The sequence below is a fragment of the Diceros bicornis genome, chromosome 37 (genome assembly GCF_020826845.1).
Source record: "Diceros bicornis minor isolate mBicDic1 chromosome 37, mDicBic1.mat.cur, whole genome shotgun sequence".
NCBI lineage: Eukaryota > Metazoa > Chordata > Mammalia > Perissodactyla > Rhinocerotidae > Diceros > Diceros bicornis.
This window is the reverse complement of record NC_080776.1, coordinates 1883092-1901733: the sequence shown is the minus strand read 5'-3', so window position 1 is coordinate 1901733 and position 18642 is coordinate 1883092. Positions and strand designations below refer to the sequence as shown.

General features: G+C 37.6%; 1 protein-coding gene across 2 annotated transcripts in view; it reads right to left on the bottom strand.

Moving 5' to 3' along the window:
- CPS1 (carbamoyl-phosphate synthase 1) overlaps positions 1–18642 on the bottom strand; it is a 361797-nt gene that overhangs the window by 57104 nt on the left and 286051 nt on the right. For both annotated transcript variants that reach the window (XM_058532924.1, XM_058532923.1), the window contains 7 exons: positions 18442–18599; positions 16788–16916; positions 13379–13523; positions 11664–11874; positions 10064–10262; positions 5941–6117; positions 2257–2375 (listed from right to left, as the gene is read on the bottom strand). In XM_058532924.1, coding sequence (XP_058388907.1) covers positions 2257–2375; positions 5941–6117; positions 10064–10262; positions 11664–11874; positions 13379–13523; positions 16788–16916; positions 18442–18599 — 1138 coding nt within the window. The remainder of the gene's footprint in view (positions 1–2256; positions 2376–5940; positions 6118–10063; positions 10263–11663; positions 11875–13378; positions 13524–16787; positions 16917–18441; positions 18600–18642) is intronic.

Here is an 18642-nt window from a genome sequence, read left to right as displayed (position 1 = left end):
ACTGTTACTGCTGGAGCAGTATATGCCTTGATGACTAAGCCTCCCTGGATACTTAGAGGCTGAGAAAAAGCAGAAGACGTCATAAACCAGGCTCATGGTGAAGATAATCGAAACAGGACAAGAAAACTCAAGTCCTACACACTTACATCCCATCAGCTGCCATATCCTCTCAACTTCAGACTTCTAGCTGTCACAGAATGATTGAGACAGGTGCCTTCAGTGGCCATGTATTCTTATTCTATTTATCTAACACCTCTAAATAACAATCATTATTGAATTGCTATGTGTGCATCTACGGCACTCCCCCAAAAATGAATTAAAGTATCACTCAGATCATAATGAGCTGAGAGCTTAGGTTTCCTAACACCAAGGATCATCTGTTGAGTTCTTGAAACAAGAGATAATTGTAAATATAATTTTTTAGAATCTTTTAAATTATTAAAAGCTTTATTTAAGAAGTGTTTAATGTAGATCATTATGAACAATAGAAAATATCTCTATTTACAAATATACTTATGCCAGAAAATGGAGACCGAAAGTGTCAAATTATCAGCAAATAAATGCAAAAGGATGTGGAAGTCAAAAGGATAAGTGATCTATAACAGTGACTCATTCTAATCCTCCAGGGATCTTTATCATTATCAGTATACACTTATTTCTGCTTAGCTAGAATCTCAACCTGCCTTCTGGTTGTAGCAAAAACTATTCAATTAAAACATTGAATTTGTCCAAAAATCAGAATGTATATCAAGTGGAAATTTAAATCACAATAACATCTGCTGTATTTCACCCCAGGTCTCTTCCACTGCTACAATTGGCATACAGTAAGTTTCTAGCACCCTCATGTGGCTTAATTGGAACAGTTTCATAGGTATTTGAAATCAGTTGTCTGAAACTGAAAATAGTGGAACAGACTATAATTCAATGTGGAAGTTCTGCTGAAATCATAAAGCAAGAAAGGAAACTTCAAGTCAGCAAAATTCTAAGATGGATGTATAATGCTCGATTCTTAACTTCTTCGCTATCTACCATTCATTTTGTGTGATCACGAGAAAGAATGAATTATACTCAACTAGAGCTGGTCTCATTTTTGGCATATTGGGATCCCCAGTTTTCAAAACCAAGCATTTTCTGGGGGCAACTGTTGAATAGATGAAAAAGAACTTCATTTTGCTCAGAAAAAAAGCAAGTGTTTTTAGTGCCTAGTTTGTGTGTATCTTACTTAGGTAAACACAGCAACCCAATTATATGTTGCAGTTGCTAAATAGTTGAGAAATCAGGCCTTTGAGATCTTCCACTGTCCTCAACAACATTTTTAGTGATTAATTTTTCTAGATTTTCTCAAATCACTTGAGAACAATTTATACAAACAGAATTTTTCCCTCTCTAAACATATGCCCGGGCTTGTAGGTGAGATTTCTCTTCAACCGTAGTGTATTTCAGAGTGTATTTTCTTAAAGGGGAGAAGCTAAAGAGGATTATACTGTCTTCCTTAAATTGGTAAAAAATGCTTCTCTTATCAAAGATATGTGTTTAAAACTTCTCTGTGATTTCATAAACCTGAGGTACCCCAACATATGGTCTTCTCACAAAAAATTTAAAAAGTAGATTTTAAAGCACTGACATTATCTGAATATTCTGAACATGAAATGAAATCTTAAAATAATTGGCCATGAAGGAGATAAAAATGTAAATTAGTGAGAGGTAAAGAACCTATTAACAGAAACGTGAAGGTTGCTGATTTGTATGCCAGACAGGAAGTCCCAGTGTTAAAAACATCAGTAGAATGCAAGAAGCATACACTTGCTCATCAACATACAGCAGTGTAGGTTGATGTCAATGTAGGTTGATATTAAAAAACAAAAACAGACTTCATAACTCAGACAATGTATAGAAAACAGGAATACCACTCAATTATTGATTAATAAATTTAAACCTAGGTAAGGTTTGGTAATTAAATAGTACATGAATTCACAAACGTACACCCATTCTCATAAATTCAAAAGACCTAACAAAAACATCACTGTGTTTGATGGCAAGGATGGGGGTGGAAGACAGTTCAAAATATTAATATAAACCTTTCAAAAGGTAAACATCTAAAACTGCCATTTCTCCTGGCTATGGCTACTGCTTTCAACCTTGGCACTATTTACCTCATTGAAGAATAATTTTGGCCAAATGCTTACGAGCAAAAGGAAGACTATTCAAAAACTGTGAAGAAGATATCTGGAGTAAATCAGAGTAATACTGGCTTACCTGTTGAGCCCTTTCAGCGTCTTTTCCATGTTTAAAATGTCCCGCATCTTATACAAGAACCATTTGTCAATGGATGTGAGCTTCATAATCTCATCAAGAGATATGTTGTCTTCCAAGGCCTGCCAAAAGGAGAAGAGAGACTTTCTTGGGCAAACATTTTATAACTGTCTTATTTGGTTGACAACATAGCATCCATCCCTTGCCATGTTATTCAGAGAGCCTGAGGCTACAGACTGAGATATGAAACATGAAGCTGATATAATATCATTGACGTTCCTCCCGATAAACCTGCAGATACTGTCAACTCTATCCACAATGGCATACAGAGCAGGTCCCATGAGTTGATCAGAGCAGTGTGTGCTCAGAAAAATCCCCCTAACAGGCTCTTTATTTGACTGTTAGCAATTACATCCCAAATTTGGTACATCTCTTTGGAATTAAGGAGAATCTCTTAAAACAAGAGTTAAGCCAAATTGGTAAGAAAATCTAGAATCATTATAATGATCATTTGACTTGTATTTTGGATAATTACCCTTGAGCAAATAGCATATTTTTATCACTTCATTCCACAATCACACAAACTAGTCAGTGAAAATTTATGGATCAAATCTGGCTGGGTGTTATTTCTCCAGACAATTTCCTCACAGAAGACTTCAAACAAAAAATTATTTTGAATCAGTTACTATGACTTTTGCGCTAAGACAAGCATTTTACAAAATCCTAATATATTCCAAAATGATGTAGCAGTAACTTCTGTTTTGAAAGACAGCCCAGCCTTTTTCTCAAGCTTACTTTAGCAATTTCTCAAAAGTAAAATTATAAGTACAGGTCATTAGGCTGAGTAGAAAAAGCAAATGAAAGAAGAGACAAACTCTCAAAACCAAACCGCCATTTTCAAAAGATGTCCATTCTTATTTTTTACCATTTTTAGATCTATATTGATACCCAATGAAACATAACAATCGGATAATATTCCAAAACAACATATTTTAGAATGGCATACTATATTTTTACATCCCATTGAGAAATATATGTGACTAGTAACTCTGTTGTTACATTTCAACCTAGGGAGCTTAATTTTCTTAAAACTTTTTTTTTTTTTTTTTTTTTTTTGCTAAGGAATATTTGCCCTGAGGTAACATCAGTTGCCAGTCTTCCTCTTTTTGCTGAGGAAGATTCACCCTGAGCTAACATCTGTGCCCATCCTCCTCTATTTTGTATATACGTTGTCGCCACAGCATGGCCGCTGATGAGTGGTGTAGGTCTGCGCCTGGGAACTGAACCCAGGCTGCCAAACTGGAGCATGCCACACTTAACCACTAGGCCACGGGGCTGGCCCAATTTTCTTAAAACTTTTACTTATTTCTAGTATCAGAGACCATGATTATAAGTGTTGAGATATAGCATATAATTCTGTTGACTAGAACAAGATGACATCCAATGGGAATACTCCAAGGCATGTTCATTTCATAATCAATTTATGTTTCTTTTGTTTCATTCTCCCTGTAATCATAGCCAGGTTCCCAAGAACTTGATATTCTGCCTTATTTTCCAAGTGATTACAGGCACAATTAGCTGTTGGCCATCAGCACTGTGAGGGGGGTAGAACCTTAAGTTAGCGACTCTTTTGACAGACCAGAGGAAGTTTTCACACAATCGCACATGATAATCACCCTGTGGCTGATGGAGGACCTAGAATCCTGTAGCCATTTCAGTGCGAGGAAGGACAACTAGTCACATCCACAGTTTGGAAAGAAAGCAAGATCCTGCCAGTTTCAGGACTTTGTCTTCAAGCATTGCAGCCCTGCCACGCCACACGGCTGTAATGAAGTTCATAATGACCCCAAACAAGTTTGAGGCCACTCTAATGTTCTCCAGATCAAAAATAATGCCCTGTGTTCTCCCCAGATCAAAAGAGGTGATGATCCAGTCATCCTGAAATAAGTCTGCTGGAAAAATCACACCTCAGAGCAAGTTGCCCTTTTCTGAGAATCATGAAAGCCAGCGAAGATTTACACACTGCCTTCACTCTTCTTCCCCTTCAGCCCTCCTCAGTCCTTACACTCTCTGTCAAAAGCACTAAGCTCCTGCTTGCTGTGGAAATGAAGAGTAATGATGACCTCTGACAAACAGAAATCAGTGCCTTCCCCGGGCACTCTGGCAGACAATCATTTACACCTCAGACCTGCACGTCTTGATCCTACATAGGGTGCTCTGTGCGAGAAAGAACCTCCACATGTTTTCCCTGAATTCTCATCCTCCATAAATCTGTTAAAAAGGAATGAGAGATTTGCTTGACTTTTACAGCCTTGCTGGGAACTTGGAAATACTTCCCTTTTTCATCCGCCTCAAAATGGCAGAAGCACGATACATAGACTTATGGAAAAAATCCATTTCCTGCCTTTTGTCTGGAAAAAAATTATATGTATATAAACATACACACACACACACTTGAATGTGATACATTGCTTTTTAAACAAAAGACTGAAACAGGAACAATAAAGAAGGTGAAGTGGCTTTCTAGAATAACCTCTCATCGGTACTATCCACCACTACCATTCTCTATTACCTGGAAACTCAACATTGAGAAATGTCCATCAAAAGCTACTAGTACCTCCCAGAATTTCAATGGGAATTAAATATCCTGCATTTAGAAACCATAAAGGGGAGGAGAGTGTACATTATGTGCAATGAAGGAAGCATTCCCTCTCCTCCTTTGCCTCTCTGCCAGACTCTCAACATATGGGCATAAAGTTGCAGTGAGTTCAGAATCACCGATAGCATTTTTCTGTTGCAACAAAGGCAAATTACAAAGACAGATTCCTTCTTTAAAGATAAAATTCATATTTTCATCAACTCATCCCACATGCACACACAAAATGGTCAGCGGGGCTTTGAGGCTCCAGGGTGGTTTGGTACTGTTGGAGGATTAATGCCTAAGCTTCCTTAAATGTTGAAAAGCCATTCCGGGATTTCTGACCAGACAGATCCCAGCTGCCCAATTCACCTTTTATAACATCAGATGAGTTGAAACTTCAAAACTCTAAGCATAGTCAACACAAAAGGAGATTAACATGACATTTAATTTGCATAAAAGGGAATTAGTGGGTGGAAGTGAGAAATGTGAGGCTTGTTTGTTCTAAAAGTAAGACCAATAAAATAATTACATAGAAAAGCCTATAATCATGGAAGTTCTGTATGGTCTGTTGCTGTTCTTGTTGTTTAAACACAGAAAAGAAGAAAATTAAAGATTATTCTAGAGTCTTAGGTAACACATACTAAATGATACTATATTATGCATCTTCCTTTCTAAAACATGATTTTATACATTTTCAAGGAGCAAGTAATGAGAGTCATGGAAATGACAAGTCAATATAATCAAATCTACTTAAGAGTATTGACGTTATATATACCAAAGGGGAGGAACATTTTATCTATGTGATCATCCTTTAAAACTGCAATGTGTCCAGACTTAAAGTCAAATAAAAAAGGGTAATTTTTCATTAACTATAGAATAAGCTGATGAAATCCATAGAAGTCTCCAGGTTAATACTATTGAAGAGCCTTAAAAACTTTCCACAAATCCCTGAATTCAAGACCATTTTGTAATTCAGTTTTACTTTAAAGTCCAGCTGACTGTATTCTGAAAAAAATAGTAGCTCTGGGCCCCTCGTCACATATTACCTTGGCAATGGCATAGATGCGAATGCTGGATGCGTCGGCCAGCTCTCTCCTGACATCTAGGCTGGATGGCCATTCCTTGTTCATTGGGAGACGGGAAGTGAAACCATCTATGGACGGGTGACACATCCGTAAGGCCTTCTGGAAACACTCCTCAAAGGTGCGACCGATAGCCATGACCTGTAACACACGTTTAAGAGCTCCTAGTTAAAGAAAGAGCTTACATATTTTTAGTTTGTAACAGAACTAGGAATGGAATGCTTTTCAGAAAGGACTTAAAAACAAGACATCTATCAGAAGAATACCACTCAAATATAGGTGCCGTTATTTTTCTTCCTCTCCTTTTCTCCGTGGTTTATGTATAATGAGTCTCCAACATTAGGTTAGTCTTTTACCACGCTGGGAATTTAGCTGTATTTGCTGAAAGTGTTGAGTAGAATCACCTGGACCTGCTCTGGACCACAGCATTAAGATAAGGAATCTGTGGCCAGAGCATATGGACTCTTCCTTACTAAGATCTTCCTTTCGTGCCGAAGTCCTTTAGAATAGAAAGCAAGTGAAGAGAAACCACGAAAACAGACTATTTCTAAATGGGTAACAGTCAGTATCCAAGACAGGTTGGCTTCCTTTATAGCTAAGCATTAATATTAACAGAACCTTGAGACTCATAACAAATACCGACAGGTTCAAATTTTGAAGGTAGACGGAGACTAAATTCCCCACGACAAATGCAATGTGTCTTCCCACAATCTTTGCAGCTGATTGTACACTAATCAATTAGAAAAACCATATGGTTTCTCGTTTGGACAAGTTACCAGTCAGAACTAAAATTAAATTGACCTTGAAGCCAACCCAGTTATTTTCAGTGGATAAACACTGTCTTTGAAACTTTCTATGGAATAATAGATTGCTATGCATTTTTAGTCTCCAATTTAAAATAATAGGCATAATGCTGCCTTCAGTAAAATTCCATGATTCCTCAAATAGACCCTGAATTCCCATTAATGTCAGTTTAGTAATCTTTATGTCAATTGTGCGACAAGATACATATTCAAAGATCACTAAAGCCAAACAGATAACCTTTTCACACTGCTCCAAATTTAATTAGAAATAAGGGGAAATTCTCAAGGTCAGGGATAAACAAAATGTTAGCCCAATTCAGATATGCAATTTGTGAGGCACAGTGGTGTTTCAGGAGTTAGAGAATATGTTCATAGGCTTGCTAGCCTAGGCATGGGAGAGACTGCCAGAAATAAAACATTTTATGGTACTATCAAATTAAGAAAATATTTTTAGAATATTTAATAAAATTTGTATTACATTTAATTTGTATTAAATCTGTATAATACATTTAATTTGTATTAAATTTGTATTTAAAAGTTAGCCCTCAAGCAATTAGTTCTATAAGTAACTCAACATAAATTTTTATTATTTTTGAGTACACTGTTTTTGTTGTTAGTGGTGTAGAGTTGATTCTGACTCCTAGCAACCCTGTGCACAGCAGAGCAAAACCCTGCCCAGTCTTTTTGCACCATCCTCTCACCTTCCAGGTGCTCTATCAGACAATTCTCTGCTGCTATTAATAGGATTTTCATGGCTAATTTTTTTGGAAATGGGTGGCCAGATCCTTCTTCCTAGTCTTTCTAGTCTGGAAGCTCTGCTGAAGCCTGTCCACCACGGGTGACTCTGCTGGTATTTGAAATCCCAGTGGCATAACTTTCAGCAACACGCACCCACCACAGTATGACAACCGACAGACAGGTAGTGTAGTTCCCTGACCTGGAAATGAACCCAAGCCATGCGGTGAGAGCACCAAATCTTTACCACTAGACCACCAGGGCTGGGTAAATACACTGTACATAATGGTATATGGAATACACTTAATAAAAGAGAAGTATGCATATATATATAATAAAAAAGGAATACATAGCTGTGTTTGCTTAAAATTTGTGCTGTTTAATACCTTATGTTATTAAAATTCACATTCATTAGGTGAGAATTTTACCATTTTTAAGTAGAATAAGTATCATGGCTTTTCTTGACCCTGTTCCACTGCATTCTCATAGCACCTGTATTTAAATACAGTATTTTAACTTTTACCACAGTTTAATTCCTATTATATTAGGTTCTGTTTATAGATTCTGAATGTACCCACTGCACATAACGTGTCACAGTTATCTTCATCTTACTCACTGTTTTATCCACCTAACGTCTTACATGTAGTAAGAACTCAGGAAATGTTTACTAACCTAGGTTGAACTAAATGCAAGGTGTTAAATATTCACTGACAACAAAAATCCCTCACATAACAAGCCCTAAATGAAAACATTACAAAACTATCTCATATTCTTTGGCCTACAAATTTTACTGTGAAGATTATGAAAAGGACGCTTCCCATGAAATGTAAACTGAATAACAGTTGTTTATTTGGCAGAACCACTACGAACAAAATTTTTCATGGCATTTGAATCCTAATTCTGTTGTTCACCTTGAAGCATGATAGAAAAAATAAGATTTAAAACAACTATGATGGAGGTAAAACTACTACTTGGTGTTTTACAATCAGTAGGACATTTTAATTTAAAACGTCACATTGTTCCTTATCTGTCATTACTTTAAAACCTTCCATTAATATCTTGGAAACTAAGGAAACCAAAATAGTAATAATTCTGACTCTCCTGTGTGAATCTGATTGATATTAAAATTGATTGTAAACTTTTTTTTTTCTTTTTCTCTGCATTGGTGATGGTTTTAAGTTGTATTTCCTGTGATTAGTGGCATGCATTTCTGAAGTGGCTAGTCTGAGTTTAGGTTACCATCTGTGTCAGGGGACAAATGAAGGTCAATATAGAACAATATGTCCTAAATAGTTTTTTGCTCTGTACTCTAACCAGCTTAGATACCTAGACATAGAGACTAAGAGCATTTACACTGGCCATATAGAGATAAAGATGAGATAAAGTAAGATAGATGATTAGATAGATAGATAGATAGATAGATAGATAGATAGATAGATAGATAGATAGATAGATGGATGATAGACAGATGATAGATATTGAGGTTCATGCATACCACTGGTACTCAAAAATTCTACCCATAAACAATGACAATAATACTGGTGAAATACACTCATTGGGTGTGTGCTACGAATCTATCTTAAAAGACATCACTAAACATTTACATACATTAATCCAAAACCTTATGAGAACTCCACAAGGTCGGTATTATCCTCTCCATTTTTCAGATGGAGAACCTGAGGCTCAGTGTCTTCCATGAGTGCCTTTAGCTAATAAGTGACAACAATAACATCAAGAGTCAAACCCAAGTTCATCTAGTTCCAAGGTTCATGCTCTCTCCACTGAGCCAAGCCTCCTGGATGCAAAAACGAATAAGCTCCTTGGTGAAGGATGCGAGAGAGTGAATCTCAGAGGCAAGGATCTGAATTCCTTTCTTTCCTCCCGCACAGAGGAGCAGAGCATCTTTGAATATGGAATAATCAAAATCTAACTTTAATTTCAAATTTAAAATAGAACATTATGAAAAATCAAAAAGTGATAAAAGCTTAGAACATTTCAGTATAATAAAAAAGGGCTTAATATTCCACTGTGCTCTTCACCATTTAAAATTTTAGAGCTGGAAGGGCCATGACAGATTTTCTAGCCCAGCTGCTTTCTTTTATGGACATGGAAAGTGAGGTACACAGAGGTTAAAGCCACAATTTTCATGAATGGACTAAAGTTGAATTCTTAACCTCAGTTCAGTGGTCCTTTTGGTACACCATGCTGTCTTTTATATCATTTTATTTTCTTGATTTCGTTATAAAACACATTATAACTCAGTTATGTATACATTAATATGTATTTTTGTATATGTGTATATATTATATACCCACATATATGGCCTCTCCTTTTGAATAGAAGCTCTTAGAATCCATTAAATGGTCATGTAATAAATGCCTTATGTTAACAGTCAGAGAGATGTTGAAACATGAGGGAGAAAATGAAATTCCTATGTCCTCCATTCAAGAACCCAGTATCCAGGCAACCTTATGATTTTCAGTGATGTTAAGAATTTGACAAAATAACTAAGAACAACATTGAAATAGAAGAATAAACCAGAGACTCACCTCTCCTACACTTTTCATAGAGCTACCAATTCGGCTAGATGTTCCATGAAAACGATCAAGATCCCAGCGAGGAATCTTGGTCACCATGTAATCCAGGCTGGGTTCAAAGCAGGCTGATGTCTTCCCTGATACAACGTTCTGGATTTCTGGAAGTGGGATCCCCAGGGCAATCTTTGCAGCAATGAATGCCAACGGGTAACTACAAAGGAGGAGATAAATTTATTTTTTTTTTCTTTCAGCAATAAGTATTAAAAACAGCGCACAACACGAATTGGTCTTTCTTAGAAATTTTGGTAGCAGTCCACATCATGGTTTAAAACACACCTTATTTGAATATTTAATAGCCATTTATAAAATAATATGAGTCACGATAAAATATAGAGACACCAATCACAAAAGAATTCACTCGCTACACCTGACATGCAGAGCTACAACTCCCAACCTTCGCCTCTTCAATCCAAAATCAATAGCTTCCTTGAGAAATAAAGTGCTCACTTGTGAATAAGCTCCACTAAGATAAAAATCTGCAAAATATTCTTTTGAAAAAATATATACATGTTTGCACCTAGGAAGACAGTGGAGTTAGCTGGTACTATGGAGTATGTAATGGTCAGAAAATGTAGTCATGGCAAGTTTGGATCCTTGTTCTGTGTTCAAATTATCTTTGAACTTCAGGCTCCCTACAAAACTAACACTCTAGGAAGTTGAAATCCTCCTCTGGCATTCAGTTTTGGTAACTGTATTTGAGAAAATAATTCATAGAGCCGTAGAATTACATATGACTCTTCTAGTACAACTCTCCCATCTACAGATGAGGAAACTGATAGAGACAATAAGCGATGTGTCCAAAGTCACATAGTCAATAGAAGAACCAGAAGGAAACTCAAGTCTCCTGACTCTTGCTTAGAGCAACACACCTTCCACCACTACATGCAGCACTGTGTAGCTACATTAAAAAATCTTTAGAGGTAAATAGTTTGCTCGTTTAAATGTCATGTGATTTAAATGCCAGATGCTAAATATATTAATAGAAACAAAAGGTATTAATTAATTTTCCCTCCAATTATGCTTGCTAGCAGTTGTTAAATGGATAGTAAATTATTTATTTGTTTACAACATTCACCTATAGAGTAAGCCTACATTGTTTGGTCTTATGGAGTTTTGCTAAAATAAAATAATGTGTATTGAATGCTTGGGTCAAGAGAACTATATTATTTGTCTACGATTTGTTATACACCTGAAGAGGCCAATTGAGGACTAAAATTAAGGATTAATTTGCACTTTTTAACAACATCTGCAAAGTGCAATTAAGAAGCAGATTTTTCACAGTCTGCATTGACCACCCAGATTTTGATTAGTTTATGATTAGCCAGCAAACAAAGCCAGCTAGCAACACCATTTGCCACAATCTGGCAGCAAGCTCATTAATAATCATGTCCTTAGGGTTCTAAATGATTTGGAGCCAGCACACAGAAATGGGGACTATATAGTTTGTAAATGCAGCACAGTCTTCCACTAGCTGTCTATTCTATCCGTGAAGAATTTTCCCACTCTGACTGTGAAGAATCTGCACACCGGTGGTCAATCGTTCTGGTCTTACCCAGTGGCCTTCGAGGCCAGGGCAGAGCTTCGGGACAGTCTGGCGTTCACTTCAATGATGCAGTATTCCATTGAGGTAGGGTGAAGGGCAAACTGAATGTTGCATTCGCCCACAATGCCCAAGTGGCGAACGACATTGATTGAAGAACGTCTCAACATCTGAAACTCTGCGTTGGAGAGCGTCTGGGCAGGGGCTACAACCACTGAATCACCTGGACATCCAAGAAGCACTCATTATTAGAGAGTATATCTAAATAATCAACTTTAGTGACTTAATCTATTTGCATGATACAAGACACAGAACAGCGTAAGGGTTTGTTAGGAAAAGAATTACCTTAAGATACTACATATTACGCACTTCGGGTATTATCCACTCTGATACTTGTTTTGCCCATGTTACTTTGACATGCTATTTAGAAAAGCCCTCTAACCTTTCCCAAGCTCATCTAGCTATCAAGGCTTCAGTCATCTACCTACTGGATCAACATTAACGTCTTCAATTTCCCTTCTCTTCACCTCACATTCTTTCTCTCTCAAGTCCTTCCTTCCATGAAATACCATCTCCTCTCCACCCACACTGGCTCATCCATCTGTCTTCTATCTTTCACCCCTTCCCATCTTCTCACTCCTCTCCAATAACAGCCCCTTGAATCTTCAATCACCTGGTCTTTAGTCACCATCCCTTCTGCCTACAAACATGCTCAGATCTCTACCGGCTCAAGAAGCCCCTCTCCCAACATCACCAGACAATCACAAGAACTAGCTCCCTCATTCTTTGCACGACTAAACTTCTTGCAAGTTTACCAGTTCTGCTTATCACTCATTGCCACATGATTCCCTTCAATATGGCTCACATAACCAACTTTGCATTGAAACTGTCCTCTTGAACATTCAAAAAGCCACACTAAGTCTTCATTCTTGACCTTTCATACATTTAATACAGCCCAAACCAAAGCTTTTATAAAGTATTTTCTTGGATTGGCCTACTTGGTACTATACTAACCTGGTTTCCTTCCTATCACTCCCTTCGTTCTCATCAGCACAAACCCTTCCTCTTCCCTCTTCCCTGGAAATCTGTTTCCAAGGTTCAGTCCTATCCTCTTTCTTTCTCTGCCTATGCCCTTGAACACTTAGTCTATGCTGCCAGCTTCAGTTATTTCCTTTATACTAATGGCTTCCCATGACTTTGTATCAACTTCTTTATTTTAATCTCTTTTTATTAAATTCCAGTTCCACATTCTTAACCTTCTTCTTGAGAGTTCTGCCCACACCTCAAATTTAGCATTTCTAAATTCTAAGTCACCATCTTTGCCCTCTAGTCTAACTAGTTTCCCTTCCTGAGAAACCTATTTCTGTTATGTGTGGCTATTTTCTCTTTCACTTGGTGACTAACACCCCATTCTGCTTGAAGACTTCTTAAATTCACTCCTTACTTCTCAACACCAAGTCCTATAGATTTTACCTTCACTATATTGCTTGTATTTGACCCTTCCTCAAATGAAATCAAGATAATAATACCTGCCTGACTTCATAGGTTTTTTGTGAAGATCAGATTAAATGTGAGAATATTTTCAATACTGCACAATGCTATGTATGTGTAAAATTTTATCACTACTCTGTCAGCTAATAAAGAAAAGAACTTCATAAAGACTGCTATGGGCCATCAGAGACATGAACTGAAGTCATTACTACAATTCTTGAACATTCTCTGCATACCTGTATGAACGCCCATGGCATCAACGTTTTCCATGCTACAGACGGTGACACAGTTGTCATCAGCATCGCGGACCACTTCAAATTCTATTTCTTTCCAACCTGTCACTGACCTCTCGACCAGAATCTGGTTGGTCATAGCAAAGGCCTGGAGATGGGTGACAAAAGATATCAAAGAATCAGGAAAGGCACTTTAAAAAAGGTTTAAACATGGATATTTGGCAGAATTCCCTGGCCTAAATCCTGGTCAGCATCAAAGTCTCAGCCTAGTGTCCATCCTCCTCTACGCTCCGAAGGCACGATGTGTCAGGAAATCAGTGAGGTACCAGGAATAGCATCGCACAGTGAATATGCTTGATTTGCATTACTGAGGCTTGCCATTCAAAGTGCTGATATGACATTAAATCAAACTAATTTAGGAAAAAGAGAAAATAATTGAGCAATCAGGCAGAGAGAAATGAAATTATTTCAGCAGCTCAGCTTCTGTGAAACCAGAAAATGTGATAAGTGCGAATAAATATGGAAAAATAAGTCTAAAGACTCTGGCTTTCTCTAAAATAGCTGAGGGTGCTTTGTATAGTGACACACACAATAAAAGTCAGTGGATGTTGATGAGGAGAAGAAAGGAGATGATGATGGTTGTAAACAGTTAGCCAAGATGGCATACGAAACTGGGGAATTAGAAGAATCACATGCAACTATTATTATGGTTAATCACTGCCTAAGTGCTTAAATACTCTGAGTCATATATCATGTATGCCTAATTAAACAGATATGAATTAGTACAATTGTCATTTCATATTTACTGAGTACCCACCAGTGGGGAGAATACTGAACCCAAAATATGAAAGAGGCAATCTCTGACCTTAGGATATTTAGTGGCTGAAAATCCAAGACAGAAATGTCCCTTTGTCTCATAATATATTTGATTTTCGATGGCGGTAAAAGGAAGAGAAAGCAATTGGGGAAAGTAGTTTCAATTTTTTCAAATTATTAGCAGGCAGTATAATAAAACAATAACTCACTGTGAGTTTTTTTTTTTTTTTTTTTTTTTTTGTGAGGAGATCAGCCCTGAGCTAACATCCGCCAATCCTCCTCTTTTTTCGCTGAGGAAGACGGCCCTGGGCTAACATCGGTGCCCATCTTCCTCCACTTTATATGGGACGCCGCCACAGCATGGCTTACCAAGCAGTGCGTCGGTGCGCGCCCGGGATCCGAACCAGCGAACCCCGGGCCGCCGCGGCGGAGCGCGCGCACTTAACCGCTTGCGCCACCGGGCCGGCCCCCTCACTGTGAGTTTTTATGTAATGTCTCAACACTAATTTTTTTCACCTCAGTCAACACTGCAGGCTCTAGCTTGTGAAACTGAAAAATAACACATTTGTCCCCACAGCTGCCCGTGATGAGAGTTTCCAAGTGAGTAGGAAATTCTGCAACCAATGTTAACAATTTAACAGTGATTAATTTGTCATTAGGATTGCCTGCTAAAAGAAGAAATCTGGGAAACGAAGGTCGTGAATTAGGGGAAGCATGTTGCATTCTAATGCAGTAGACAGGATATCTGGGCACAAGGACGATGAAGAGCATCTTCTCCTGATGCCTCATCTTCCTGTTTTTCTTTCAAGTCTCAGATTTTATACAAAAGATTAACTTAGGGACCTGGAGGAGTTAATGCAGCTTCTAATGGTACTAAATATAATCTCAAGAGGTGCTTAGGATATAATGATACAAGTAATTATTCTCAAGGGAAAAGCCAGGTTTTTCAACAAAGAAAACCATTCAACAGCTATTGATTATTTTAGAGGAATGTAAATAAAAACTATCCCATTCCAAACTTGTCTTCATTGTAAATGTTTTTAGACAATTCAGTATTCAGAATGGTTTTATATACTGTACAAAATACGTTTTTAGTAGAGAATATGTACATATTGGGGCCGTCCCCATGGGGTAGTGGTTAAGTTCGGCACATTCTGCTTCGGTGGCCTGGGTTCACAAGTTTGGATCCCAGCAGCAGAACTACATCACTTCTCAGCCACGCTGTGGTGGTGACCCACATATAAAGTAGAGGAAGATTTGCACAGATGTTAGCTCAGGGCTACTCTTTCTTAGCAAAAAATAATAATAATAATAATAAGTACATATTTTCACTATTGGCAGTAATAACGAGATTGCTAATAACAAAAACAGTGAGACACCTAATATGCTAGAGGAAAAAAAGAATCTTACACTTCCATAAACATGTTTTTTCTTTAAATACACGATTCAGAAGTCCAGAGTGGAAACAAGAAACATTTATATTAGATATGTTTCCCTTTTTTGGGTTTGTTTTGACAACTTGAGAAAAACTAAATCCAAGTCGTTGACATGTAAGTTTGTCATCATAGTTTTTCACATGTATTTAATTTTATTAATCTGTTCTCAAAATCCTATGTCAACAATTCAAGGGCCTCATTTTGTTTTACTCCAAAAAGCAAGTAATGTTAAAGCTATAAGCTGTGCTTGTGCTGTTTACTCAGAACTCCCCAAAACAGCCCTCACAATAACTCTCAGATTCACCTCCACGACTGCATGTAAGTGATACGGGCGTCTCGGCTGCACATGCATCCACTGATTCAACAAGCAATTATCAACCCCCAGTGTCACCAGGCATTGTTCTATTCTGCGAGAATAGAGTGTGAGCAAAACTCTCTGCTTTCATGGAGGATGTTTTCTCTGGTAATCTCTAATTTATTTTTTGGAGCATATCTTAATTTTCCCAAGGTTTTCCCTTTAACACTTAAGAAAAGAAGTATTCAGTAATAAGTTAAAGGGATTTTGATAGAAAATAAATTATAAACACTCAAATCTCACTTTTGCCTATGTGTGTGGCGGTTGGCAGAGAGCTCACTCATTTATGTTACTGGGAGGTTTATACTGTATATAATTAATTCACCGAATTTGAGGTAAGGCTAAGCTACTCAATGTGTTTTGTTTCACTTATTGGTTGTCATCCATGTCATATTATTTCAAAAAATAATGGAAAAATGCGACACTATATTCCAGGGTTTTTTAACCACTAAAATACTTTAACATTATGAGTATTTTGGAGCAGATTTTGAAGCAGAGGGAAATGGAACCAGATTGACTTCATCGCACTGAAATCAATAGACAGGACAAAAAAGATGGGCTTTTAGCAGAGCAACCATCAGTTTACCCGGGACTGTCTGGATTAACGCTGTGTTCCAGTGTAAATCATTGCACCAAATTTCCCTTTCAAAGGTGTCATTTCTTGGACTACACTTTTAGAGAACACGGCAGTGATTTAATGAATAGAGAAAAGCTCGTTTCTCACCTCTATAACTTTCTCTAATTGAAAGGGAATATCAAGTCAGTTTTCTTGGTTGGTAAGAATTCGGTCTATGAACATACATACCTTCGTGCTGAGGTCTAGTAAGGTCTCCTTATCAGGACAGAGGCCCGAGCCCAAGCCGCCCAGGGCGTAGGCAGAGCGGATCATCACGGGGTAGCCAATGGAGTCTGCTGCCTTCAGCGCATCCTCGATCTGTCAACAAGAACAAGGACTTGAAGCTTTAAACGCTGACACAGTAGCAGAAAAGACATACCAAGAGAGTCTGGCAATTCAGGCAAATCAGTTTATTTGGGGAGCATGACTATGAAAATGTTCTACTATCCCTTCATCTCCTTCTGAAAAACAAGTGAGGTTTTACAAATTTAAGTAAAATTCTAGGATTTTTTTTTAACATACAGTAAAGGCTCTTTTTCATCCCTTTGTGGTAAATTTTATTTTGCCATGTGAAAAAGAAAACGATGGCCAAAGCTGAAGTAATCATGATTAATTTGAGAATGGAAGCCATAGCGAATTTTTAAATTCAGTTTCAAAGTCTTCATCTCTTAATGAAACAAAGTTTCCCACTGCTGAAACTAACTTGGTGTGACTGCAATAAGCCATTAGGAATACTATACAGAAAGAGATTTTTCATTTTTCCAGTTCAGTCAGAGAGTAATCCCAGAAGCTTGGAATTTTTCTTTTTTCTTTTAAACTTACAGACTACAACATATGGTGGCTATATTTTTCTGTCATGGAATATTATTACACTACCAATGGGAATGTAATTACACCTTTCCCATATGCCTGTTTCTCGTCCTGAGGAAGCAAGGACATAATTAAATCTGGCAATGAAAGAATAAATGTATGGCAGAAGCTTTCCAAATATTCAGCAGAGCTATCCTGGGATGATTCCTGATTGACAGCTGTGTAACATGGTTCGCACTTGATGGCATTCTTTTCTGAAACATACATAGCCCATTTTTAGCTGTCCCATCAGTACTTGCCTTACCCCTAAGTATCTGCCAATTTCCACAATGGCGCAGTTGCATCACAAACTGCCTTGAGCACCCCCACTCCACTGACTATATGCCTGAAATCAGGAATAAAGTCAGAGGCAAAAACAGACGTACAGCAAGCTTACTTTTACCTGGTGCCTGGTAATCGCCTATCAATAGGCATAGGATACGATGGGAAATAATTAACAGAAACGCAAAATAATCTGTCCTTCTCAAACATCTAAGCCACAGGTTTCTCAGTCATAATCTCACTGATTAGATCCAATGGCCTTTTTTCTAGATAATTTCATTTCTAAATGTTTACTCCATTCTAACAGGAAAATTTAAATCCAATCATTTCCCATTTGCAGGTGATTCACACATACAAGATGTGTGACTGATCACAGGACGAAGGTAAAAATTACTTTGGCTCTGCCAGTTGGTGTGGTTCTTAGTTTTAATTCAGGGGATTTGAGATTCAGTGGCATTTCAATCATTGATAAACCACTTCATCTCTGGGATTATGCTTCTCTTCATAAAATAAAATATTAATACCTACCCCTAACATTTCAGCATTGAACGCTGCAATTAATACACGATGTCTCTGAGGTACTAACACATTTCTGGAAAAACATATATGTGAGTATAATAATTTTAACCATCATTTTTAGGCATGACAAACCATTCTCCCTATAATGCGAGACAAATAATGGCCTTGCTTCTCCAGAACAAAGGTTCCTTACCGATTCTACTGCAAAGCTGGGAGCAATCTTTTCATTAATCTCATTTAGTTTGTCCGAGAACAACTGCCTGTCTTCTGTGGCCATAATGGATTCCACCGAGGTCCCCAGAACTTTCACACCATACTCCTTGAGCACGCCTCTCCTGAATAGCTCCACTCCTACAGAAGAGCCAGAGATAATCAGCCTTTAAACTCTCAAACT